Source organism: Bos taurus, chromosome 22, assembly GCF_002263795.3.
Source record: "Bos taurus isolate L1 Dominette 01449 registration number 42190680 breed Hereford chromosome 22, ARS-UCD2.0, whole genome shotgun sequence".
NCBI lineage: Eukaryota > Metazoa > Chordata > Mammalia > Artiodactyla > Bovidae > Bos > Bos taurus.
The window spans coordinates 7,444,512-7,471,394 of record NC_037349.1 but is presented as its reverse complement, the minus strand read 5'-3'; the positions used below and the strand labels follow the sequence as shown (position 1 = coordinate 7,471,394).

At 46.1% G+C, this 26,883-nt stretch overlaps 3 protein-coding genes across 4 annotated transcripts in view; 1 reads left to right on the top strand and 2 right to left on the bottom strand.

Annotated features, from left to right (window-relative positions):
• The window catches only part of CRTAP (cartilage associated protein), a 33,522-nt gene extending 21,108 nt beyond the window's left edge, over positions 1–12,414 (bottom strand). The window contains exons 1-3 of one of the 2 annotated variants that reach the window (NM_001206045.1): positions 11,657–12,414; positions 7,760–7,909; positions 3,807–3,978 (exon numbers count right to left, since the gene is read on the bottom strand). In NM_001206045.1, coding sequence (NP_001192974.1) covers positions 3,807–3,978; positions 7,760–7,909; positions 11,657–12,127 — 793 coding nt within the window. In that variant the 5' untranslated portion in view covers positions 12,128–12,414. The remainder of the gene's footprint in view (positions 1–3,806; positions 3,979–7,759; positions 7,910–11,656) is intronic. The other variant, XM_059879819.1, reaches the window with a different exon arrangement.
• Positions 12,415–17,660: 5,246 nt separating this feature from the next.
• On the bottom strand, positions 17,661–19,452 carry LOC789829 (sorting nexin-5-like). The gene has a single exon (XM_059879975.1). It carries the CDS (start codon positions 19,243–19,245, stop codon positions 18,346–18,348), a length of 900 nt encoding a protein of 299 aa, XP_059735958.1. The 5' UTR covers positions 19,246–19,452; the 3' UTR covers positions 17,661–18,345.
• Positions 19,453–26,763: 7,311 nt separating this feature from the next.
• GLB1 (galactosidase beta 1) overlaps positions 26,764–26,883 on the top strand; it is a 103,980-nt gene continuing 103,860 nt past the window's right edge. Inside the window, 1 exon segment of the mRNA NM_001035043.1 lies at positions 26,764–26,878. Coding sequence (NP_001030215.1) covers positions 26,807–26,878 — 72 coding nt within the window. The 5' untranslated portion in view covers positions 26,764–26,806.

Below are 26,883 nucleotides of genomic sequence, written 5' to 3'. Positions count from 1 at the left end.
TGCGACCCCATGGGCTATACGGTCCATGGAATTCTCCAGGCCAGAATACTGGAGTGGGTAGCCTTTCCCTTCTCCAGGGGATCTTCCCAACCCAGGGATCAAACCCAGGTCTCCCGCATTGTAGGTGGATTCTTTACCAGCTGAGCCACCAGGGAAGCCCAAGCAAAAGACTGGAGCAGCCCCAATGTCTACCAGATGGTTGAATAAACAGTAGCACACTCTTACCCCGACCCTCAACGGAGTACTCGGCAGAAATGAGAAGAATAATGAAACAGTCTCTATGTACTAGTTAGGATATACTGTTAAGTGGAAAAAGCATAAAATAGAATAGTGTGTAATGTAGGGTATGTATTCTGTATGGAAGAAGCAGGCACAAAAATAAAGGGGAAAGTGGTTTTATATTTACATAACCTTTATAGGAAAAAAAAGATTCAGGCAAGAATTCTCAATACTGTGCTAAATCACTGCATGGTCAGGGGTGAGGGGGTGGAGAACAGAGAATCTAATGGACAGCAAGTTGTCCTCGTCTGGAAGCATCTGTCCATGAATTATTCATTTCAACAGTAATTATACTGGGGAACTGGAAAGCACTTCTCTTTCTAGTCAGGACCTAACTGAGAAAGCAGGAGACGTTTTTCACATTATATCCCTTTGTCTTTCACATGCGATAGTATGTGCTTATATTAACTACCAAAAATAAAGTTTGAGATTAAGTGTTAATCCAGGGTAACCCCCTCAGGTGAGACACTATTTCACAGGTTAAGAGGTGAGACCACGGTCAGAACACCTGGGTCTAAATCCTAGCCCTTCCGCTGAGGACCAGAAGCACTGGGCTTGGGAGGTGGGGGAAAAAATCAGGAGTTTGGGATTAAGGGATACACACTGCCATGTATAAAACAGGTAAACAACAAAGACCGACTGTATACATAGGGGGCTTCCCCGGCGGCTCAGCTGGTAAAGAACCCGCCTGTCAGTGCAGGAGAGGCAAGAAACAAGGGTTTGATCCCTGGGTCGGGAAGGTCCCCTGGAGAAGGAAATGGCAACCACTCCAGTATTCTTGCCTGGAGAATCCCATGGACAGAGGAGCCTGGGGGGCTACAGTCCACGGGGTCGCAAACAGTCAGACATGACCGAGCAGGCACGCCACGCACTGTATACAGAGCACAGGGAACTCTGCCCAGTATTTTGTGATAACCTATAATGGAAATTATATCTGAAAAAAATGTGTGTGTATATATACATATGTGTATATGTGTAACTGAGTCACTTTGCTGTATACTTGAAACTAACACAATATTGCAAATTAACTATTCTTCAATTTTTTTTTTTTTTTGCCAAGCCGGGAGTCTTGTTTCCTGACCAGGGATTGAACCTGTGCCCTCAGCAGTGAAAAATGCTGAGTGCTAACCATTGGACCACTGGGGAGGTCCTGGGAACTAGTGTTTAATGGATACAGAGTTTCAGTCTGAGAAGATGAAAAAGTTCTGCAGATGGATGGTGATGGTGGCCTCACAGCAACCTGAAAGATTAAGAAACTAACCAAGTGCAATGTGTGGACTTTATTTTGAACCTGATTCAAACCAACAAATTATAAATGTAAGGGACACACACATATATTTATGCCATTTCTAAGACGACTGGGACACTGGATATTTGATGATGAGATCAAGGAACTGCTGTTATAATTCTTTTAGGTATAATAGTTTGGTGGTTATGTTAAAAAAAAAAAGAGTTCTTATCTTTTAGAGATATCTATTGAAACAAAATATACAAAATGAGGGAACACCTGGAATTTGCTTGCAGCCATGAAATTAAAAGACGCTTACTCCTTGGAAGGAAAGTTATGACCAAACTAGATAGCATATTCAAAAGCAGAGACATTACTTTGCCAACAAAGGTCCGTCTAGTCAAGGCTATGGTTTTTTCCTGTGGTCATGTATGGATGTGAGAGTTGGACTGTGAAGAAGGCTGAGCACCGAAGAATTGATGCTTTTGAACTGTGGTGTTGGAGAAGACTCTTGAGAGTCCCTTGGACTGCAAAGAGATCCAACCAGTCCATTCTGAAGGAGACCAGTCCTGGGTGTTCATTGGAAGGACTGATGCTGAAGCTGAAACTCCAGTACTTTGGCCACCTCACGCGAAGAGCTGACTCATTGGAAAAGACTCTGATGCTGGGAGGGATTGGGGGCAGGAGGAAAAGGGGACCACAGAGGATGAGATGGCTGGATGGCATCACTGACTCAATGGACGAGAGTCTCAGTGAACTCCGGGAGTTGGTGATGGACAGGGAGGCCTGGCATGCTGCGATTCATGGGGTCGTAAAGAGTCGGACATGACTGAGCGACTGATCTGATCTGATCTGAACCTGAGAGGGAAGAGGGGGGTTTTCAGATGATACTCTGCCATGAGTTGACAGTAGCGAAGCTGAGTCATGGGTAAGTGGGCTTTCTTCACACTCTTCTATATTTTGTATATGTTTGAAATATTCCACAATAAAAACGTTTTGTTAAGAAAAATAAAGGTACTCTGTAGAAAAAGAGTTTCACAAGCAAAAATTTACTAAAACAACAACAACAAACAACCATCCTGGACTCAATAACTGTAAAAGAGCTGCCCGCCTCAGGGTTTCTGAGAGTCATTAATCATCACGGGGCACAGAGACTCCAAGAAGCAGACAACCCTCAGACCAATTCCAGGCTTATCTGACCTGGGGCCCCTTCCAGCAAGGGGCAGTTTGAGGGTCTGTGTTCCCAAACCACTTAGAGACATCTCTTGGCCATTTCCTATCCTCTGGAGCATTGCTGCCCACTAATGGTTAAAGAAAACCCCTAGGGCTATTTATGTGTTTTCAATTTTCTTTTTCTTGTTTTGGCCAAGCCTGAAGGAATGCAGGATCTTAGTTCCTTGATCAGGATCAGAATTGAACCGGTGCCCCCTGCTCCCTGGGAAGCTCAGCGTCTTAACCATTGGACCACCAGGGAAGTCCTCAATTTTCTTTCTTTACTCTTTCTTGTGCTTTCCAAACTTCTTAAAATAAGCAGGCATTATTTTATCATCAGAAAATGTTTTCTTTTTCCCCAAAAGTTACCTTGTGTATATGTGTTAGTCACTCAGTCGTGCCTGACATCTTTGTGACGCCATGGACTGTAGACCGCCAGGCTTCTCTGCCCATGGAATTCTCCAGGCAAGAGTACCGGAGTGGGTTACCATTTCATTCTCCAGGGGATCTGTCTGACCCGGGGATCGAATCTGGGTCTCCTGCATTGCAGGCAGATCCTTTACTGTCTGAGCCACCAAAGTTGCCTTAGTGATCACTAATTATACTCTTCATTCTTGGAGAAGGAAATGGCTACCCACTCCAGTATTCTTGCCTGGGAATTTCCACAGACAGAGGAGCCTGGCGGGTTACATGCATGGAGTCACAGAGTCAGACATGACTTAGTGATCGAGCATGCAGACTCTGCATGCTGAAAAACTGCCATAATCAAAGTTATCTCCCTAAGCCGAGGTGTGAGATGCTTTGGGGCTCAATTTTATTTTGCTACAAGCCTGTGGGAATCTGCAGTCAAGTAGGACTGATGAAACAAACCTTCTCCACAGGCCTGTGTCTGAACACCGCACTCACTGTTCCTCTAGAAGCTCCAGCCAAGTCAGAGGCTAATCCATGTCTGTATCAGCCACCCCAGTTAACCCACTCTCATTTACGCTCAAAAGTTTCTCAGAAGCCACCCGAGTTTCCTAGAAAGCATGTAGAACTCGCAGGGGCAGCTGTGTCCTTTATGTCGAGGATAAAACCCACTACCAACCTGCGATGGAAAGATAGAAATCCTTGAAGTCCCTGATCTCCCGGGAGCCCTCGCAGGCAGCGAGACACTCATAGAAGGCCTTGAAGAAGTCAGGAAGGGCCAGCTCCATGTCGGTGATGCACGTCCTCCAGTTCTCGCCATTGTAGGCCCGCACGGCTCGGATGAACAAGCTCTGGAATCAGCGAAAAGTCTACATGTAAAAAACGCTGGAGAGGGTGTGGAGAAAAGGGAGGGATGTCGACTGGGGCAGCCACTATGGAGAACATACGATGTATGGAGGTTCCTTAAAAAACTAAAAATAGAGCTACCATATGGTCCTGCCATCCCACTCCTGGATATATGTTCAGAAAAAATGAAGACTCTAATTCCAAAAGATACATACACCCCTATGTTCATAGCAGCACTATTTACAATAATCAAGACGTGGAAGCACCTAAATGTCCATCAGCAGATGAATGGATGAAGATGTGGTACATATATACACATATAAAAAAGAAGGAAATAATGCCACGTCGATGGACCTAGAGATTCTCATGCTGAATGAAGTCAGAGAAAGACAAATATCCTATGATACCACTTATACGTGGAATCTAAAAAAATGATACAAACGAGCTTATATACAAAACAGAAATAGAATCACAGACAGAGAAACAAACTTATGGTTACCAAGGGGGAAAGGGATCAGGAGGGATATATAAGGAATTTGGGGTTAACAGTTACATATTACTATATATTGGGTTGGGCAAAAAGTTCATTTGGGTTTTTCCATAATATCTTATAAAATATAAAGTGGATAAACAAGGATCTACTGTATAGCACAGGGAACCTCACTCAATATTTTGTAATAAAGTATAACAGAAAAGAATCTGAATATATATATACATGTATAATTTATATATATACGTACACGTATGTATAACTGAATCACTCTTCTGTACACCTGACACAGTGTAAATCAATCGAAAACGAAACAAAAAGACAGGCTCTGGAAGCCGAGAGAAGTCAAGGACCGTCCAGACATGAAGAGACAGATTTGTCCTCCCAAAAGGAATCAGATTATCATGAAGCTTGACTCTCATTAACTCCGGACAAACTATGCTCACTCTTTTTTTTTTTTTTTTAATTAAAAAAAATTGTTTTACAATGTTGTGCTGGTTTCTGCCATACCACAAGGCAAATCAGCCCTAATTATGCACACACCCTCTCCCTCTCTAGCCTCCCTCCCTCCCCCACTCCACCCACCCAGGTCATCAGGGAGCACCAGGCTGGGTTCCCTGTGCTGCACAGTAACTTCTCCCCAGCTGGGAAGGCAATCAGTGACTTACCTACATCTAGATTTTTCTACCCTGTTCACAGCGGTACAGTTATTTTATTTAACTCAAAAACTAGCAGATGCTTGATAATAAAATCAAGTTTGAATCAAGGAAAAAAGGAAAATACCAGGGACAGAAACCAGAGCAGTGGCTGCCAGGGGTCAGGGGCAAAGACATAACTGCAAAGGGGTATGAGGGAAATTTAAAACAATTTTTTTTTTAAACGCAGGAACTTTTTAGGGGAGAAGAAAACGTCTGTATGATTGTGGTGGTAGTTGTATGACTGCACACATTTGCCAAAACTCATCGAATTATACACTTAAAATTAGAAGATTCGTTTTAAATAAATTATACCTCCATAAAACTGATTTTAAAAATCAATTCAAGGAAAAGATAAGCTAAAGCAAGGGTCAGAGGGCCCTTGCCCTAACAGCAAAGTATAAACTAGGAGTTTCACATGTCTGCACGAGTTCCTGGGTAGGGCAGCCACATGCCGGCCAGAGGAGACATCAAGGAATTCTTGCTACCTGTTGCCTCCACCAGGTACCAGGAATAACTAGGGCTGAGGAAGCAGCTTCATCTTCACCAGAAATAAGTAGAGATTTTGGACACAGGCAGAAACCTGCTAACTTGGAGGGGCCAGGACAGGTCTTGAAATACACATGTGGTTCTCCTTTGAGAGTTTTGTTTTCAGCTGCTCTGGACAGGGGGTATTTGAGGGTCACCCCTGGGACCTAGAATTTTCACCCAACTTAAAGCCTAAGGTTAGGAACATGGATCTCCTTATATCTCCTGGGCAGGCAGCATCCCCTGGAAGCAAGACAGGCAAAGAACTGAAGCTTTGCCTGGAGATGGATGGGAGGTGGGGGGAAGGGGAGTGTGGGGCAGGGGAAGCAGAAATACCAGACCGCTGGCTCTGCAGAAATGGCAGGGTGGCAGCAGAAAGAAAGCCCTGCAGAGGGACTTCCCTGGTGGTCCAGTGGTTAAGAATCCGCCTTCCAATGCAGGCGACATGCGTTCCACCCCTGGTCAGGGAACTAAGATCCCACATGCCTCAGAGCTACTAAGTCCGCCTGCCACAACTATGGAGCCTGCATGCCCCAGAGCCTGCGAGCTACAACGAGAGATCCCGAGGCAGCCACATAAATGAAATAGAAAAGAAAACAAACAAAGCTCTACAGAGGGAGGATGCCCCTAAGCACAGTGCGATGGCCACGTGCACACAACTCTTTTCCCCAAACCCAGTGAACAATAACAGGGAGGAAAGTAAAAAGGGATCAATTCTTCTTACAGGAGATCAGGAAAGGAGCAAGCAGCAGACGAGAGATTTCAACAACTTTTGGAAAGACAGGAAGCCAAATGATCAGAGAGGAGGGTCCTCACGGGAGGTGAGCTGCACAACCCATAGACACCTGCAGACACCAGGGACTACAGAGGCTGGCACGAGGTGCGGGATGGAACGCTGGCTGAAAGTCTGAACCTGGCTGTTGGAGCCTGGCTTCCCCCGCCAGCAGCCATCTGCTCCCCTAAGGGACCACACCTTCCAAGTCTGTTCTAGAGATTCTACCCATAAAGGCTGAAGGCCCAGGGAGCAGGCACAGCAATCAAGCTGAGGTGTGGGCTGACACCCAGGAACAGGTGAGGCCTCCAACTCAGCCGTGAGATCGCCATCCCTCTCCCCAGACTGGCTCTCAGACACTCCGCCAGCCCTGCGGAAGGCTGGGGAATTCCTCCCTGGAGACCAGATGGGCTCCAGAAAAGAGATTTTGCCCACAATGTTTGAGGGTCACCGCTGGTGAAAAAGTGAGCTTGCAGTCTGGTCCCACGATGGGAAACCCTAGAGTCAGACCTGAGGCTCTAGGAGCTCCGGTGGGCACTTCCAACCCATCCCTCTGTTTTCAACCCCTGCTCCTGCCCCACTGGTACCCACACACCTGGAGCCCAGACTCGACAGGCCCTGACAGCAGTAAGTGCTCTGGACTCGTCCTCTTCTTACTGTCCTCACTCATTCCCCTCAGGATCCCCTCTGCAGATGCACAGACTCAAATATCCTGTAACCTGTTGAGTCTGTCCTCCTAGAACCTTATTCCCCTTCCATCTTGAGGTATGTGCTGTGTGTGTGTATAAAAATACATGTTTCCTAGTTGCATCAGAGATGAAGACCTACTTCCAGGTTCTTCTGTTCTTAGTCATTTTCAGATGATTTCCAAGACCCATTTTTATACCATCTTAAAACTGAATGATCAAATGACCATATTTCTAAAATGCAGCATTTAAAGGGAAAAAAAGTGACTTTAAAATCACCATGCAACGTGAAATTGCATTCTTAAATGGATCAACTTGGTGTTAAAAAGGCAATCATTTTTTCTTCTTTTTTTAATTTTTTGGCCATACCCCACAGCATGTGGAATCCAGTTCCCTGACCAGAGATCAAACCTGCACCCCCTGCATTAGCAGTACGAGGTCTTAACCACTAGACCACCAGGGGAATCCCAAGGCAGTCATTTCTATTGTCATAATACTCATCAAATGTCATCAAAAATCACTTATCAGTCCTTCAGTGTCAGTAGCTGTTCACTAAGATACACTTATTCTAAAATTCACACTGCAACTAACCACTGTGTAAAAACCCAAATGTACCTCGTACGACTTGGTTTCCAAGTCTTTAATGTAGTCCTCGGCATCGGGCAGGCTCTTGTAATAAGCCATGTTTCTCTTCATCATCTCGTCATCAGGATGCTTCAGTAGAAAGGTGTGAGCAGCTGCAATGGCTTTCGGAAGATTATTTGCCTAAAGTCCAGAGAGGAGAGACAAGCACTACTCAGTGGGTGGTGAACGTGATTTCTGTAAAACAAGAACGTCTGTTCAGTCCTTAGGCAATTTTGTGTTTCTACACAGTGTTTCCAGCTAAGGGCTCAGTGATTTCCAAGGCCCAGCATACCTGGTCCAGCCACAAGGCATGAGCGTTCATTCCTATGGGTGAGCCAATGTACCCTCTGTGCCTGCCCCGATCTACTCTGCCGTCTCCACCCTGCCCTGCCCAGGAGGCTGGCGTATGGGCTGTCCCTGTGGACTCCCTTGCCCTCTAGCTTTCAGTGGGTTCAGCCCCAACAGGTGCCCAACAGGGGACTGAAGGAAGGGAAGAGAATAAGGCTGGGCTGTTTTCGTCCTGGCTCCTTCCCTTAATTGAAGGTCTCTCCATCTAGTATCTCTCCATCCATGTTACCCCTTCTGGCCTGGGAGGTGGGTCTCACCCCAGCTTTTGTAAGTAACTGCCTTATTCATAAGTATTCCTCCAGTTACCCTGTATAACTATATCACATCTTTTCTGCCAGAACCTTGACAGATAGATCAGTATTTTCCCAGGTCTCTCACAGAACCTCTGTTTCATCTTCCCGAGAACCCCCACCACCTCCTCATTCACTCATTCATTCACTCAGCAAATATTTGTTGAGAGCCTCTACAGGACAGGTGCTGTTCTAGGAAGTGAATCTTGGGGGCTGGGAGGAAGATCCCTGCTTATACATGAAAGTGAGTCCTCCCTTTCCCCACGACCTCAATCAAGAGACTCTTAAAAATATATATATATGAAAGTATAAGTGAAAGTCACTCAGTCACGTGCGACTCCTGGCGACCCCATGGACTATACAGTCCATGGAATTCTCCAGGCCAGAATACTGGAATGGGTAGCCTTCTCCAGGGTATCTTTCCAACCCAGGGATTGAACCCAGGTCTCCCGCCTTGCAAGCGGATTCTTTACCAGCTGAACCACCAGGGAAGCCCAAGAATACTGGAGTTGGTAGCCTATCCCTTCTCCAAGGGAACTTCCCAACCCAGGAATCAAACTGGGGTCTCTTGCATTGCAGGCAGATTCTTTATCAGCTGAGTTATCAAGGTATATATTCATCAGGGTATATAAGTATGTATATTTATTTAATTAATTAATTTGGCTGTGCTGGGTCTTAGTTGCAGCATGTGGGGTCTAGTTTCCTAACCAGGGATCAAACCCAGGCTCTCTATATTGGGAGTGAGGAGTCTTAACCACTGGACCACGTGCCTCTTTTATGTCATCCTGTTTTCTGCATTCCTGGCAGCTGGCAGAGTTCTTAGGACAAGGCAGGACTTGGTAAGTACCAATGACTTGGACAGGACATCACGACTACATAATATTTTCATGAAATTAATTCATGTTTCCCTCTCTTTCCCCCTCTCTCTCTTCTCCCCATTTGGTGCTGATCAGCTGATTCTGAGTCTCACTGCCTCAGGGGAGGTCAGGACATAGAGGTATGACCAAAGCTCTTGTACTCCTTAGAGAACTTGGCAAGTATGTGAAGAAGAGGAAATTGAGAGAGGGAACTGCAGGAAGAAGCTGACTGGCCTGGAAGAAGAAGACAGAGGAAGGATTTCCCTGTCGGTTCCGGACCCGAGGTTCCACTGCAGGAGATATGGGTTCAATTCCCGGTTGGGGAACTAAGATCCAGCATGCCATGCCACATGGCCAAAAAAAAAAAAAAAGAGGAGGAAGAGGAATCCTCTAGGCTAGAAAAAACTCCCTCCTTGGAGTCTGCAGGGGCAGCAAGGTCTGTGGCCCTTGATCCTCAGGTTTGGTACCTGCAGGCAGAGCCCAGAAGTCTTCAGGGAAGAAGGAGGTGCCATGAGGTGAGTGAAAAGGCTCGCAGAAAGGGATAGGGACACCTCCCTGTGTGGACACACGAGTGGCAGAGGGCCCTCCCCCACCATGGATGTCATGGCCCCTCCATGCCCTGAAATCACAGCACAATCTGGGGGAGCGGGGGGCGGGGGGGGGGGTAACCCATACATGTGGAGGGAGACTCCTTCAGCCAATCCAGAGGGAGCCTCGGGGACAGGAATTAGGGAATTCTGTTTGGAGAGAGAAAATAAAGGAATATTTGGCACGGTCTGGATTTCTGACAATCAAAGGGCAGCAAACAGCCAGGGCAGAAACTACCCCACAGACGCGAGCCTAGTCATTTGGAGATAATGGCAGAGCCTGCCCTTCCAGATATCCGTGCTGATGTCTGAGGAATGCCATCTAGCGGCCTGGAGTGGGACTGTCTCCCTGCCCACCCCCCACCCCGCCTCCGCCCCCGGCCCCCTCGCCTCCTCTTCGGCCCCTCCCTCCCCCAAACCCCCCTAGACCCCTGTGGAAGCCTACAGCCCTAACCACCTGACCACCGGGGAATTCCCTTTACTGACTTTAAGTAAGTGATTGTCACAAGACCTGTAAAGAGTTTTGAAGAGAAGTTATGAATTTCCTAGCCTTTGCGGATGCCACGATGGACGAAACCCCTGCCTTCCGGTCACCCTAAATTAACTGTTCCTCCCCTTTTGCCTCGTTTCACATTCATCCGTATTTTAAAGAAATCAGAGCTTCCATTATTCTCCAGGTTTAAAAATAAAACGTTTCCCCCTTGATTATGTGACTCAAATTTGGCTCATACTGTATGTGCCAAAAGCTCTACAAAAAAGAGGATTAAATGAGTCTTTTTCAGCGTAAAAATATAGTGCTTGTATGAGTCAGCCATCATTTCTGAGTTCCGGAAATGTATTAATCTCATCCCTGGTCTATTTTAAAACTTTTTTTTTTTTTTTTTAATTGCTAGGACAAACATTCACAAATCTGATACTTTATATAAAGCTGTAGCAGGCATAGAAATAACCCAGTTTTTCTCCTATTTAGGGTTTTGTGCTATTTTATGGCCCATACGAATGCAACATACACGTGGACCCGTTTCAGAGAAATATGAAAAGCAGATCTTGCAGCCCAAAGACACAGAGTTTACCAAATCGTTTTCCAATAAAGTGGAAACAGCTTTAAGAGGGCTCTCTTGGCAAAACCCATTGAAGACCCGCCAAGCTAAAGCCTCTTTATCCAGTTAACAGGGAATTCAGCCCGTTCTTAAAACTTCAGGGTCCCCCGTGTAAGGACCGTAGACAACTGCAATTTGTGGCTATTTTTAGCCAGCAATCACAGACGGAATGCAAACAGTCATAAAAAGGAGGAAGACAACCGCGTTACACTGTAGATGAAAGCCAGCGGAGAGCGCCAGCCCTGAGGAATCACAGCGCTCAGGTTCTCCTCCTCCAGACAGGCAAGTGTCCTTCCAAGGAGCCCTGCCCTTTTAAATTCCTCTTTAAAAGAGACTGACCGGCCCCGCAGGTCCTCTCCCGCCCTACTCACTTGAGAAAAGGGATTTTGATGGTATCTACTAAAAACAGAAGTCTGTCTTCAAATAACACTGTGCTAGTCGTTAGATATACATCCTCTGCCTCAGAACCACCCTTCAAGAAAAGTATTTTTCATGTTTATCTATGAAATAGAATACAAGGCAGAGGATTTGAAGGTCTCCCTTAGCGACGCTGAGTGCGAAAGAAGTAAGTCTAGAAAGGGCGGTGCGATCGGGCCCAGGACGCAGGCACCAGGCAGGGGTCTAGGGGCGGGCCTAACCGCGGCGGGCGGGGCCTAACCGCGGCGCGGGGCGGGGCCTAAGCGTAAGGCGGGGCGACCGGACTTGCCTTGAAGTAGGCGAACTGCAGGAACTTGTAGGGCTCTCGGCGCTGGAAGTCCGCCAGTACTTCGCGGCTGGGTTGCGACTGGCGGAAGGCCGGCAGGCCCTGCTTGCAGCGTTTGAGGCAGTGCGCTCGGCGCAGCAGGCCCCCAAAGAGGCGCAACTCCGGGTAGCGCGCGAGGCCGGCGGTGGGCTCGGGCTGCGGCGCCGCGCTGCAGTTGCGGTGGCAGAAGGCCTCGCTGTCCCGTAGCAGGCGGTGCAGCCGCAGGCTGATCTCCAAGTAGCCCACGCTCTCCGCCCAGTGCTCGCTGCTGTACTGGTCCAGCGCGTGCCGGTAGGCCGACTCGAGCGGCATCAGCTCGTCCCGCGGGAAGCTGCGGAAGCTGTAGCGCTCGTACTGGGCGCGCCCCGAGTGCAGCGCGCATACCGCGCATAGCAGCGCCAGCAGCGCCGCGGCCGCCCGGCGCCCCGGCTCCATAGCTCCAGGCGGAAGGAAGGAAAGAGAGGAGAAAGAAGGAAAAGAAAAGGGAGCCGAACGCTGAAGAGGCGGAGACGCCAGCCTCAGGCCCGCCCCGTCCGGCCGCCCCTCCCCACCAGCCGGGGGGTCCGGGCGAAGCTGCCCGTACGGGGAGGGTGTCCTAGGGAGGCGCGCTGCCCTCTAGTTTCTGCTTGTCTAACATTTGATCCCCAGCTCCGCTGATCGCTCCTTTAGAGAAGGCTGTCTGGAAGCCAGACGCGGCCCTGATGGATCAGCGCTGCTTAGACTTTAGAATCATTTAGAGGACTTTTGAAAAACGCAGATTCACAAGTGACTCCAGAGTTTCTCTTTCACCAAATCTGGCAGAGATGGGGATCTGAGGGTTTGCAGTTCTAACCAGCACCCTAGTGAGGTTAATGCTGCGGGTCCACGAACGACCTTACATTTCAGTGAGAGAGACAGTGCATATATAAAATTAATGAGGATGTCGGTGGCACTTTGTAAACTATTGAGCAAATCAAGTTGAAGATGCACACACCTTATGATTTAGATTCCACGCTTCAGAATACACTCGAGAAGCTTGTATGTGTGCATCAAAAGATGTGGATGGAATGTTAAAGGCAGTACTGTTATTTTATCATTATTAAATTTTTTGGCCGCACCACTCGACTTTCAGGGATCTTAGTTCCACGACCACAGAGCACACCCATCCCAGCAGTGGGAGCGCCAAGTCCTAACCAGTGGACTGCCAGTGATTAAGTCCCAGCATTGTAATTGTAATTACTTAAATTTTTATTTTTAAATAATTTACAAAAAAATTGCAAGGATAGTACATACAACTCCTATATATCCTTTATACACATTTACAAATGAATAACTTATGCCATATTTCTTTTTCTTAATCATTTGAGAGAAGATTGCATACATCAGGCCATTTACCCTTTAATCTTTTAGTATGTATGTCCTAGGAACCGAAACTCACTGTTGTGCTCAGTCGTGTTTGACTCTTTGCAATCCCATGGAGCCTGCCAGGCTCCTCTGTCCATAGGATTCTCCAGGCAAGAATACTGGAGTGGGTTGCCATTTCCTTCTCCAGGGGATCTTCCCCACCCAGGAACTGAAGCCGTGTCTCCTGCATCGGCAGGCGGATTCTTTACCACTGCCCCACCTGGGAATGAAACTACAATGCTCAAATTCATTAATGATCAAATTCACTAATCTATATCCCCCATTCCAGTTTTGTCAACTAATAATGTCTTTTATGGGCTTCCCTTGTGACTCCGCAGTAAACACTCTGCCTGCAACGCAGGAGTTGTGGGAGATGCACTGGTGGCTCAGTGGTAAAAAAAAAAAAATCTGCCTCCCAATGCAGGAGACATAAGGCAGGTGGATTCAATCCCAACTGTTGTTGTTTGGACTAAACAACAACGTCTTGTATAGCACGTTTTTCCCCTGGGCAGGAAACAGTCCAATATCATGTATTGTATCTAGTTGTTTCTTCTATCTAATGTTCTAGAATCCGAACCTTCAGATTTTATTGTTATGCTATTGACACTAGAGTACAGGCCAAAACAACAGTGAGATCCACCACACGCCTATTCAGTTCAGTTCAGTTCAGTCGCTCAGTCGTGTCCAACTCTTTGCGATCCCATGAATCGCAGCACGCCAGGCCTCCCTGTCCATCATCAACTCCCGGAGTTCACTCAGAATCACGTCCATCGAGTCAGTGATGCCATCCAGCCATCTCATCCTCTGTCGTCCCCTTCTCCTCCTGCCCCCAATCCCTCCCAGCATCAGAGTCTTTTCCAATGAGTCAACTCTTCGCATGAGGTGGCCAAAGTACTGGAGTTTCAGCTTCAGCATCAGTCCTTCCAATGAACACCCAGGACTGGTCTCCTTTAGGATGGACTGATTGGATCTCCTTGCAGTCCAGGGGACCCGCAAGAATCTTCTCCAGCACCACAGTTCAAAAGCATCAATTCTTCAGCGCTCAGTTTTCTTCACAGTCCAACTCTCACATCCATACATGACCAATGGAAAAACCATAGCCTTGACTAGACAGACCTTTGTTGGCAAAGTAATGTCTCTGCTTTTCAATATGCTATCTAGGTTGGTCATAACTTTTCTTCCAAGGATTACTCAGCACTAAAAAGAAATGAGCTATTCCACCACAAAAAAACATGGAGGAAACTTAAATACATTTTACTATGTAAAAGAAGGTTATATATGAAAGACTATATACTGTATGATTCCAACTATATATGATGTTATGTTTGGGGGTTTTATTTATTTGTTGTTTGTTGTTGTTGTTGTTGGCTGCACTGCACTGCTTGTGAGATCTTAGCTCCCCAACCAGGGACTGAACCTGGGCCCTCAGCAGTGAGAATGTGTAGTCCCAAGCAATGGACCATCAAGGAATTCCCCCAACTATGTGACATTCTGGAAAAGGCAAACTTTGAGAACAGTAAAGGGATCACTGATTGCCAAGTGATACGGGGAGAGAGGGATAAACAGGCACAGAAGAGGACTTGCAGGGAAGCCAAACTCTTCTGTGTGATACTATAATGGTGGATGGATATCATGATACATTTCTCAAAACCCAGAGAATATGCAGTATCAAGAGTGAGCCCTAATGGAAGTCATGGGCTTTGGGTGATCATACTGAATGAAAGCAGCTTCAATGACTGTACCAGGCGACCCATCTGGTGTGGGATTCTGATAGCGGGAGAGGCGGTGTGTACGTAGTGGTGGAGGGTAGATGGGAAACCTCTGTGCTGTTCATTCAGCGTTGCTGCAAACCTAAAACTGCTCCAGTCTAGTTCAAAAAAAGAATACAGGGGTCTTCCCTGGGGGCTCAGTGGTAAAGAATCCGCCTGCCAATGCAAGAGACATGGGTTCGATTCCTGGTCCCAGAAGATCCCACATGCCTCAGAGCAACTAAGCCCATGCACGACAACTACTGAGCCTGTGCTCTAGAATTCCAGAGCTGCAGCTGTTGAGCCCACGGGCCGCCTACAGCCCATGCTGTGCAACGAAAGCCTGAACACTGCAACTAGAGAGTAGCCTCTGAGACAAGAAAAGCCTGCACAGCGTGGAAGACCTAGCACAGCCGAAAAGAAACAGAATTACTTTTAAGAATACAGGCCAGTTATTTTATAAAAAGTCCTCCATTGAGGTTTCTCTGCTGTTTCTTCATGATTAGATTCAGATTAAGGTCTCTGGACTAGAACAGGGGTCCCCAGAGGCCAGGCAACAAACTGATATTGGTCTGTGGTCTGTTAGGAACCGGGCCACAACAGGAGGTGAGTGAAGCTTCATCTGTATTTGTAGCCGCTCCCCATCGCTCTCCCATCACCCCAGATGGGACTGTCTAGCTGCAGGAAAACAAGCTCAGGGCTCCCACTGATTCTGCATTATGGTGAGCTGTAGAATTATTTCCTTGTCTATCACAATGTAATAATAATAGAGATAAAGTAAATGTAACGGCACTTGAATCATCCCAAAACCGTTTCCCCCACACACCCTCCCACGCCCCAGTCCCTGGAAAAACTGGCTTCCATGAAACTGGTCCCTGGTGCCAAAAAGGTTGGGGACCGCTGGACTAGAATACAGTCCCTTTCAGACATCACTGAAGGAACCCACTGTCAGCCCCTTATCATTGATGCCAATTGTGATTACCTTGTTAAGGTTATATCCATTTTCTCCACTTCATTTTTTTCTTTTGTATTTAATAAGTGTTTTCGGTATGATACAGCAGCACAGTTCCTGATAGCAGAAAGCAGAAAGAACCGTGTAAAAACAAAAGTGGATTTTTTTGTTTGTTTTTTTAGAGAGAAGATGCACACGTAGGAGAAGATTTTACAGCAGGGAATAATAAAAGAATTACAGCTATACATAACAACACAGTTTAGCCTTAAAAAGAATGATTCCACTTGTCTAAAGTTTAAAAGTATGCCAAAGTACACAAAATATTATTTAGGAATGCAAGTAATAGAGTCTTACCTCATACAAACAAATATGGTTTTTCCAGTAGTCATGTACGGATGTGAGCGTTAGACCATAAAGAAGGTTGAAAGTGAAAGTTGCTCAGTAGTGTCCAACTCTGCCATCCCATGTACTATACAGTCCATGGAATTCTTCAGGCCTGGATACTAGAGTGGGTAGCCTTTCCCTTCTCCAGGGGATCTTCCCAACCCAGGGATCGAACCCAGGTCTCCCACATTGCAGGCGGATTCTTTACCAGCTGAGCCACAGGGAAGCCCAAGAACACTGGACTGGGTAGCCTATCCCTTCTCCAGCAGATCTTCCTGACCTGGAATCGAACTGGGGTCTCCTGCATTGGAGGCAGATTCTTTACCAACTGAGCTATCAGGGTACTTTGAACTGTGGTGCTAGAGAAGACTCTTGAGAGTCCCTTGGATGGCAAAGATCAAACCAGTCCATCCTAAAGTAAATCAACCCTGACTATGCATTGGAAGGACTGATGCTGAACCTGAAGCTCCAATACTTTGGCCACCTGATGCAAAGAGTCGACTCATTGGAAAAGACCCTAATGCTGAGAAAGATTGAGGGCGGGAGAAGAAGGGGGCAACAGAGGATGAGATGGTTAGATAACATCACCAATTCAATGGACAAGAGTTTAAGCAAACTCTGGGGGAAAGGATAAGGAAGCCTGGTGTGCTGCAGTCCATGGGGTCGCAAAGAGTCAGACACAACTGAGAGGCTGAACAACAACATACAAACATACAAGATAAAACTGGAATGAAAAAGGAACCATAAACAAAACTTTTGGATCATGATTTCCTATAAGGTGGAAGGCCCCTCAGGTGACTTAAACAACAAATTCTCTTTAGTATCGTGAATTTATTCATTCTTTCACTACACTGTTCAGCACCTACCTTAGACCAGGTCCTGCCCTTGGCACGGAATGCAAAGATGAATCAGACATACATCCTTGACTACAAGGAACTTCCAGTTCAGTAGAGATAAGACATCTATATTTTTTTGCATGTGTTCCATTAACCTATAGTCAACTATTGTGTGACAGGCACTGTATTAAAGAAATATCAACTCGTTCCCTCAAAGTCTTGAGAAGACAGATAAGCAAACCTTTAATTACCCACCATTAGAGCTGGAGAGAGTGTTATGTGGACCCCAAAGAGGGTTGGGCAACTACCTTAGTGACTTCCGGCTGCTATCACAGGCCCAGTGGATGGCTCATAGACTGAAATTTATTTCTCGTGGTCTGGAGGCTGAGAGACCCAAGATCAAGGTGTTGCCAGGTTTGGTGTCAGAGAACCTGCTCTCTGGTTCATGGATGGAAGGGGCAAGGGAACATTCTGGTGTCTCTCACTCTTTAAAAAAAATATATCAATTTTTAATTGAAAGATAATTGCTTTACAATATTGTGTTGGTTTCTGCCATACAGCAGCATGAATCAGTCATGGGTACACATACGCGCCAGGGTCCCTGAAATCCAAGCACTGTGCCACCTCCACACCTGGGGCAGACCTAAGTCCTCAAGGAGTCTCTCTTTTTTTTTTTTTGAGCATGGATTATTTTATTGGATGCTTTATAAAAAGTCCAAGCACACACATACTGTGCCCCCACCAGGAAGGAAGGGGTTCACATTAGTTGTTCTTATACCTTCAGGATAAGCCTCTCCCCACAAATATTTGTATCCCAGCTACAAAAATGGAGTTGCAAAGGGTAAATATAAAGATATGATATTTTTCTTGCTCTTGTTATAGTACAAACAACTGAAGGTGACTACCGATCTGTGAGAGTAAGAAAGGGGAAAATCACTTGACAAAGGGATGGAATGTCTGTCACCTGCAACAAGTAGCTGACTCATCTGCTATTAACAGGCACCTACCCTAAATTACAGGGACCTGAGCACATGAAACTGGAGATGACATGTGCAGGGCCCCTGCTGATTACACTCGCTCCAGAACCCCTTCTTCATTACTACAAATTAGAGGAGAACCCAGTACTTAAGATTCTACCCACTGAGCTATTAACTGCATCAAGATTAGTTATGTCCAAGGAGCATGCAATAGAAATATTTTTAAACCAACATGGTTAAATGTTAAGATCTTTAGAAATCAAAATATGTATTCACATAATTTTAAACTGAAGTCAAGATAAATCAAATCAATCTTCTGTGGTAATGATTTAAGTGCAAGTGATGCGGGCTTTCTTCACATTCAGTCCTTCACTCAGTTGTTCTTGAACAGGTCGATGCAGCTTTGCAGGAGGGACACATTGTTCCTGGCATGCTTTATTTCCAGTTCAGACATTTCAATTAGATTCTTTCTGAATGCTGCCACTCTCTTCCGTTTGAAATTGATCAGCTCATCTTTTGCAGATTCAGAGAGTTGTTCAAACTTCTGGCAGCATTCCTGCTGGTGTGCCTCGGCCAGCTTGACATCTTTGCTCTTTAACCGGGCCTTATCCAACGCTTTATTTGAACTCTCATAGTCGATGAGAGCTTTGGTGCGTCGGTATAAGAGATTCTCGGCAGCCTCTATGTTGAGCATGTAGTATCGCAGGAGCTCCGTCAGTTTTAAGTCTTCATCTGAGGAGACTCGACTCTCCACTTTCCTAAGTTTTTCAAACAGCTCAGCCACCTTCAACAGGTACTTCTTGATGATTGTAGGCTCCTCTAAAGCCAGGCTATGCAAGCAGGCTGCGGTGTGGATATAATCATCTGCGACATTTTTATGAGATCTGGTCATCCTGTCAGCCTTTGCACAGGAATCCTTGATCCTGTTGTAATAGTTGATGAGGAAAGTCTTCTCTTGCTCAAAAAAGTCATCTACCTCCTTAACTCCTGAAAAAAGAACTTCATCAGCACTTTTCACCACACTTTTAAAAAAGCCACCAAACACCTCTTTAGTATTTTTCCGCCTGACACTTAGATCTTGATCATATTCCAAAAACACGTGGAAGTTGCGGTCTTTACTGAGAACAGGGTGGGGGGAGAACCGCTGGAGAAAGACTTCGTGCGAAGACACCGTCTTCCTGAAGACAGCAAGGTACTCCGCTTCTAGCTCTTGCTTCATCTTGGCAAATTCTTCTTTTGTCATTGACCCTTCACCCTCTCCCAGCTTCTGCATCTTCTCTCGAGGGCCATCGAAGTCGGGCTTGGTCGGCGCTGGCGGGATAATAAGCCCAGCATAGTCTGTAGTTTCAATAAGAGTGTCATGTAGCCACACACAGTCTTCATGTTGCCTTGTAACAGAAAACTCTGGGCTCTGAAATGTGGGCAGTGTGGTCTTGGTGTGCACTGTAAATTTGACTTTGTCTCTCTCACTGAGTGCGTCAGGTACATCAATCTTTTTTTAATTTGGCTGCATGGCTTGCTGGATCTTAGTTGCCTGACCAGGGATTGAACCCTGGGCCACTGCAGTGAAAGCACCTGGTCCTAAGCACTGGACTCTCTCTCTTTTAATAAATGTTTGGCCATACCTCATGGCATGTGGGATCTTAGTTCCCCAACCTGGGACTGAACGTGTGGTCTCTGGACTGAAAGGCAGCCCATCAGAGAAGTCCCTGGGGGTCTCCTTTTCAAGGGCACTAATCCCATCCATGAAGGCCCCATCCTTATGAGCTAATCACTCCGAAGACTTCAAAGACCTCATTTCCAAATACCATCACTTTGAGGATTAGGTTTCAACATATAAATTTGGGGAGGGGCACAAACCTTCAATCTGTAGCACTAACCTAGTCTGAAGGTGAGTCTGGGCAAGTTTCTTGCAAGAGGTCATTCTCTAAGTCTTGAAGGACCTGAACAAAAGGAACAGAAGACTGCTGGAGGCAAGAAGGGAAAAAGGAAGAAGATTCTTGGCAAAAGAAATAACAGTTACAAAGGAGAAGAGAGGTGATGGGACTGGAGGCCAAAAAACAGCATAAAGACCCCAAAATGTGATCCTATAAGAAAGATGAACGCGTGGGAATTCCTTGGTGGTCCAGCGGTTAAGACTTTGCGTTTCTACGGCTGGGGACCCCAGGTTCAGTCTCTGGTCGGAGAACTAAGATCCTACAAGCCTCACAGTGTGACCAAAAATAGTTAACACATTCATAATTAAAAGAAGATGAGGGTCTGAGTTAAGACACAGAACATAAAGAGCCATAACAGAGAAAGATAAATGTCATAAGTCAGATGTATGTAGGAAGAAAAAGAACTCTTCCAGCTAGTGCAAGCACTAATTACTTCATTCCGAAAGAGGCATTAAATCTGGGATTTGAATTGGGAATGAATTGTGACCTGTGATCCTAAAAGCAAAATCTAAGAGGATATCCCCAGAACCCTCCCATCCCCCTCCCCCATTACGAAGGGCCTCACTTGGGGTATTTTTGCTTTTAGGTCTTTTGGTTTTAGACTCCTGAAAGGGAGTTTGAGGACATGCAGCCATCCTAACCTCACAAGAGTCATGAAAGGTGGACCAGTCCTGGGGCACAGCTGCCAACTTTTATTGAGATTGTGAGGAAACTGCAAGCTGATGATTTCATAATTTCATCTTTTTATTGCAAATAGATGGGGAAACAATGGAAACAGTGAAAGACTTTATTTTGGGGGCTCCAAAATCACTGCAGATGGTAACTTCAGCCATGAAATAAAAATATGCTTGCTCCTTGGAAGAAAAGCTATAACAAACCTAGACAACATATTAAAAAGCAGAGACATTACTTTGCCAACAAAGGTCTATCTAGTCAAACCTATGGTTTTTCCAGTAGTCATGGATGGATGCAAGAGTTGGACCATAAAGAAAGCTGAGTGCCAAAGAATTGATGCTTCTGAACTGTGGTGTTGGAGAAGACTCTTGAGAGTCCCTTGGACTGCAAGGAAATCAAACCAGTCGATCCTAAAGGAAATCAGTCCTGAATATACATTGGAAGGACTGATGCTGAAGCTGAAACTCCAATACTTTGGCCACCTGATGCAAAGATCTGACTCGTTGGAAAAGACCCTGATGCTGGGAGGGATTGAAGGCAGGAGGAGAAGGGGACGACAGAGGATGTGATGGTTGGATGGCATCACTGACTCGATATACATGAGTTTGAGCAAGCTCCGGGAGTTGGTGATGGACAGGGAAGCCTGGTGTCCTGCAGTTCATGGGGTCACAAAGAGTTGGACACTACTGAGAGACTGAACTGAACTGATTGTTTCATAATCATACCCATTAGTTGGCTGCACAATTTAACCCCAGGATAGTCTTGTGACTTTCTTCATCAGAAAATTTAAGGACTTGTGAGAAGCATGAGGGATTGCTACACAGCATAACTGTCTGAATCTGTAGACAGGAGGCTTTATTTTATATTTTTTAAATAACCTTTTCATTTTGATATAAGAATTTCTATATGCCCTTTGCCCAATTCATCGATTGTTAACATTCTGCCTCATTTGCTCCATAGTTTTCTTTCATCCTATACATGTAATAATATGTATATTATGTATAATTATATATATACATGTAATAAATATATATTTATTTTAATGTATAATTATATATATGATACATACATATGAGGCTTCCCAGGTGGCACAGTGGTCAAGAATCTGCCTGCCAATGCAGAAGACACAAGAAATGTGGGTTTCACCCTGGGTTGGGAAGATCCCCTGGAGAAGGAAATGGCAACCCACTCCAGCAATCTGGACTGGAAAATTCCATGGACAGAGGAGCCTGGTGGGGTATGGTCCATGGGGTCACAGAGTCAGACACAACTGAGCATTGCACAGCACAGCAGCACCTACTATGTGTGCACACTCAGACAGGAACTATAAATAGAGCAGCACAGAAGCATCATGGCCTTGTGAAAATAACCCGGGCTCTAATTAACCATATGTATAAGTATATACATATATATGTATATGAATAAACTGGAATCACTTTGCTATACTCTAGAAACTACTAATAACATAACATTGTAAATCAACCATACCTCAATACAAAAATAAAGATAAAAAACTTGAGGTTTAAAGTCAGGCAATGACACTAGAGGTCCTATCACTTCCTGGCTCTGCGGCTACTGACAGGCACCTCCTCTGTGACTCGGTTCCCTCATTCGTGAAATGTGGATAATAACATGAAACTAGGTGTGATGCAGACTGACTCACTGCTGGTAAAGCCTTTAGCACAACCACAGCTATTATCACTTCCAGTTCAACTATAACACAGAGTCTGGCGCTAAAATCTCAGAAACAAACTTCTATCTATACTCTCTGGGCAAGCTTCTACTGTAAAGGGTCAGATACGATCCATTTTAGGTTTTGTGGCTCATAAAGGAAAGCTATGACAAACCTAGCCAGCGAATTAAAATGCAGAGACATCACTTTGCCAACAAAAGTCCGTACAAAGCTATGTTTTTTCTAATAGTCATGTATGGATGTGAGAGTTGGACCATCAAGAAAGCTGAGTGCCGAAGAAGACTCTTGAGAGTCCCTTGGACGGTAGGGAGATCAAGCCAGTCAGTCCTTAAGAAAATTAACTCTGAATATTCATTGGAAGGATAGATGCTGAAGTTGAAACTCCAGTACTTTGGGCACCTGATGCAAAAGTTGATTCACTGGAAAAGACTCTGATCCTAGGAAAGACTGAAGGCAAAAGGAGACGAGGGAGGCAGAGGATGAGATGGCTGGATAGCATCCCTGACTCAGTGGCCATGAACTTGAGCAGATTCCGGTAGATATTGGAGGACAGAGGAGTCTAACGTGCTCAGTCTATGGCATTGCAAAGAGTCAGACACAACTTAGGGACTGAACACCAACAACAGCCAAGTCTCTGTTTCAGCTGCTCAACTGCCATTGTAATCCCAAAGCAGTCACATGCAGGACATAGTGGGTCAGAGGGGTGGTAGTCTAATACAACCTTATTCATGGATGCTAACATTTGAATCTCATATCTTTTTTTTCTGGCCATGCCTCAAGGCTTGTGGGGTCTTAGTTCTTAGACCAGATGAAGGATTGAACCCTCCCCCCCTGCAGTGAAAGTATGGAGTTCTACCACTGGACTGCCAGGGAAATCCCCCTCATCTTTTTTTTTTTTTTTAGGTTTCTTTATGTGCTGGGTCTTCGTTGCTGGGTGGGCTTTCTCTAGCTGCAGAGAGTCAGGGCTACTCTGTAGTTGCATTTCACGGGCTTCCCATTACGGTGGCTTCTCTTGTTGCGGAGCACAGGCGTTAGGCACATGAGCTCCAGTACTTGCAGCACGCACGTCCTACAACATGGGCTCAAATGCTGTGCATAGGCTTAATTGCTCTGCAGCATGTGCACTCTTCCCGGAAAAGGGATTAAACCCATGTCTCCTCTATTATCAGGTGGATTTGTTATCACTGAGCCACCAGGGAAGCCCCCAAAATAACTTTTAAACTAATTTTAAAAACAATTACAGGGAATTCCCTAGCAGTCCAGTAGTTAGGACTCTGTGTTTCCACTGCAGGGGGCATGGGTTCAATCCCTCATTGGGGAACTAAGACCCCACATGCCGTGAGGCGAGGTCAAAAAAAAAAAAGATACAGGAAGTGACACAAAACGAATGACTAGGTGGCGAGTACTCCTGTAACCACTCTCTAGTTCAAGAAACAAAATTTGGGGGGCCCTTCCCCCCATTTCAGGCCCTCACTCTCATAAGTAATTATTATTCTTTATTATTACTACTTTATTTATTTATTTGGCTGTGCTGGGTTTTAGTTGTGGCATGTAAGCTCTTAGTTGCAGCATGTACTGCTGTGGGAACTAGTTCCCTGACCAGGGATCGAACACTGGCCCCCTGCATTGGAAGCTCAGAGTCTTAGCCACTGGACTACCAGTGGTTACTACCTGTTACTACCAGTGGTTACTACCTGTAACCACTAATTTTGTCTTTGATAACCATCACTCTCATTGTTAAAAACCAGACTAAGTTTGAAAAAGGTCTGCAAATTGTAAAAAAAATAGTGCTAAAGAAAAAAAATTGTATACTTGCTAAAGTGGTAAGGAAGATTTTCTTCAAGATTTTTGTCATAACAGTCAATTCTACTGCCACAGGTGGAGAGGGATGGGTCTCAATTCTAACTACAGCAAAGAGAGCTGAGGATTTATAGCCAGCAGAGTTAGGGGCTTGTGGGTGGAAAATTGTAAGAGGAGGTCTCAAGGGATTTTTGCTAGTGAAGTCGCTCAGTCGTGTCCAACTCTTTGCGACCCTGTAGACTGTAGCCCACCAGGCTCCTCCGTCCATGGGATTCTCCAGGCAAGAATACTGGAGTGGGTTGCCATTTCCTTCTCCAGGAAGGGTAGGTCAAAGAGTTAGATGTCAAGAGAGGTGGGGTAGGGATGAGGAACTTGATCAGATACCAAGAACTGGGGGATTATTCCCAAACTGATTTAGCAGGATTCTTTGCTAAGAATTTTTTTTTTTTTTTGCTAATTTGCTAAGACTGGACAATTCTGGGCAGGCAAGGACAGGTCAGGCACAGAAGGCCAAGATCCAGGTCTAGAAGAGTCTAGAAGAGTCTCTAGTCAGAGAAGCCTAATTAAAGTTTAGTCAAGGAGTCTATCAATAAACCGTAATTTTGGTGGGGGGGGGGTGCTCGAAGTTTGGCTTGTGGGGTCTTAGTTCCCCTACCAGGGATCGAATCCTGGGACCACCAGGGAATTCACTAACCCTATACTGTTATTGTTAACCTCAAGTCTCAAGTTAACAATATGGGCTTCCCTAGTGGCTCGGAGAAGGAAATGACAACCCACTCTAGTATTCTTGCCTGGAGAATCCCAGGGATGGGGGAGCCTGGTGGGCTGCCATCTATGGGGTTGCACAGAGTCGGACACAACTGAAGCGACTTAGCAGCAGTAGCAGCAGTGGGCTCAGTGTTAAAGAATCTGCCTGCAATGTAGGAGGTTTGGGTTCCATCCCTGGGTGGGGAAGATTCCCTGGAGAGGGAAATGGCAACCCGGTCCAGTTTCCTTGCCTGGGAAATCCCATGGACAGAGAAGCCTGGTGGGCTACAGTCCCTGCTGTCACAAAGACTCGGACACGACTTAGCGACTAAACCATTAGCAAGTTAATACATTTAACATGAGTGATTTTTGTAGTGTTGGGGCCAGTGTGAGGAAAGAAGGAGAGACTCCATTTTAAAGCCTGTCATCTGTCTTAAAGACAGGATGTAAATAACTGGGCCTGAACCCTGCCCAAGAATGAGAAGACCATTGCTAATAAAAACCAGGTATCCTGGAGACTTCGCTCCATACAGATGGCAAACGGAGACTGTAGTTGAGGTCAGGCTGCCCCTGTTAGATTAACCATAGAGATATCCCCCCTTGATGTATAAGCATTGTTCCCCACATTTAACCTTAATTGTTTGTTCTCCTAGCACCTACTTGTTGTAAAACTCAGTCCTATACAACAAAGAGGTTGCTAACATGTAACCACTCACGTGGTGGGGGTTGGGGGGGGATGGTTATAAAACCCGGCCTCTGGGAACCATCGAAGTCCTTGTTGGGAACTGATTCCCTGGGACCTGCTGGCAGTAATAAACGGTACTCCACATCGTCGTGTTCTGTGATTCCGGATTCCACAACAGTAGAATGTTAATCGTAACTCAATAAAGCTGGAAAATATATATACATATATATATTTGAAAGCGATTTCCCTAAAGGCACCTTCCTCTGAGACTCAGTTTTGATTAAAGTTGATTAAAGTGCAGTGATGCAAAGGGGGGATTTGCAGAGAGTTTTGGCAACCAGGTAGGAAAAGACAACTTTAGGTTCAGATCTAGGGGTAACCAGCAGTCCTGGACACAACTGAAGCGACTTGGCCGCAGCAGCAGCAGTCCTGGACTGCTGCTCACAGTTAACTGTTAACTCACAGTAGAGTCTCCCTTTCCCCAAGTGTAGAAAAGAGATCATACTAGATATTGCACGGCCACTTGACAGATCTGCTTGCATCACAGGGATGTTGAGTGGCTTAAGTGCAAAACTGAAAGATGGGAGCTGTTGGTACTTCTATCTCTCAAAACCCAGCATGAAATAAAAATTCCGCAGACCCGGGTGCCTTGAGGGTTGCCTGGAATTCCTGAAGATTTTGCCACAGTTGAACCACATCTCTTAATGTATCAGTAACCTGGAAGAATGGTTCTCAAGCTTTGCGTGCTGTCAGAATGACCTGGAGGGGTAAAAATAGATTTCTGGACCCTATTCCTAGGGTTATCTCTTAGGCGAGGACTCGTTATTTCCCATTCTAACACGTACCAGATAGAAGATTGGATCAGGGACCACACTTGGCGGACCCCTGGTTGTTTTCCAGACTGCCCCTATGAAAAGCTGAGAATCCATCTAGTCACTTAGGTTTAACTGCTCCGTTTCTGTCGTGTCCAGGAAGCCGGGGAGCAAGGAGACCCTTGTTAAAGTCCAAACCGGAGGTGCGTTATCAAGCCGCTGACAGCGAGTACTCCTGAGTCTTTGCAAAAGGTTCCTCCCTCAGGCGGAGGCCCGCCGAGGTCAGATAACACTGCCCTGCAGTCACGCGGCCGCGTGTGGCCCCAGGCTCTCGGCTACCCTGGCTCCGGGCTCCGCGGCTGCGGCGGCGGGGCGGGGCGCGGGGCGGAGGCGGCGTGGGGCGGGACCAGGCCCCCGGTCCTCGGTCAAGTGACACCGAACGGCTGCCCTGGCTGACTGCAGAGCCGGGAGGCCCGACAGTGGACATGCCGGGGGTCGTTCGCCTCCTCGCTCTGCTGCTGGTGCCGCTGCTGCTGGGCTCTGCGCGTGGTTTGCACGTAAG

Bases quoted from the DNA above. Each gene is read 5' to 3' on its own strand.
- LOC789829 (XM_059879975.1), bottom strand. From the start codon at position 19,245: ATGCAGAAGCTGGGAGAGGGTGAAGGGTCAATGACAAAAGAAGAATTT.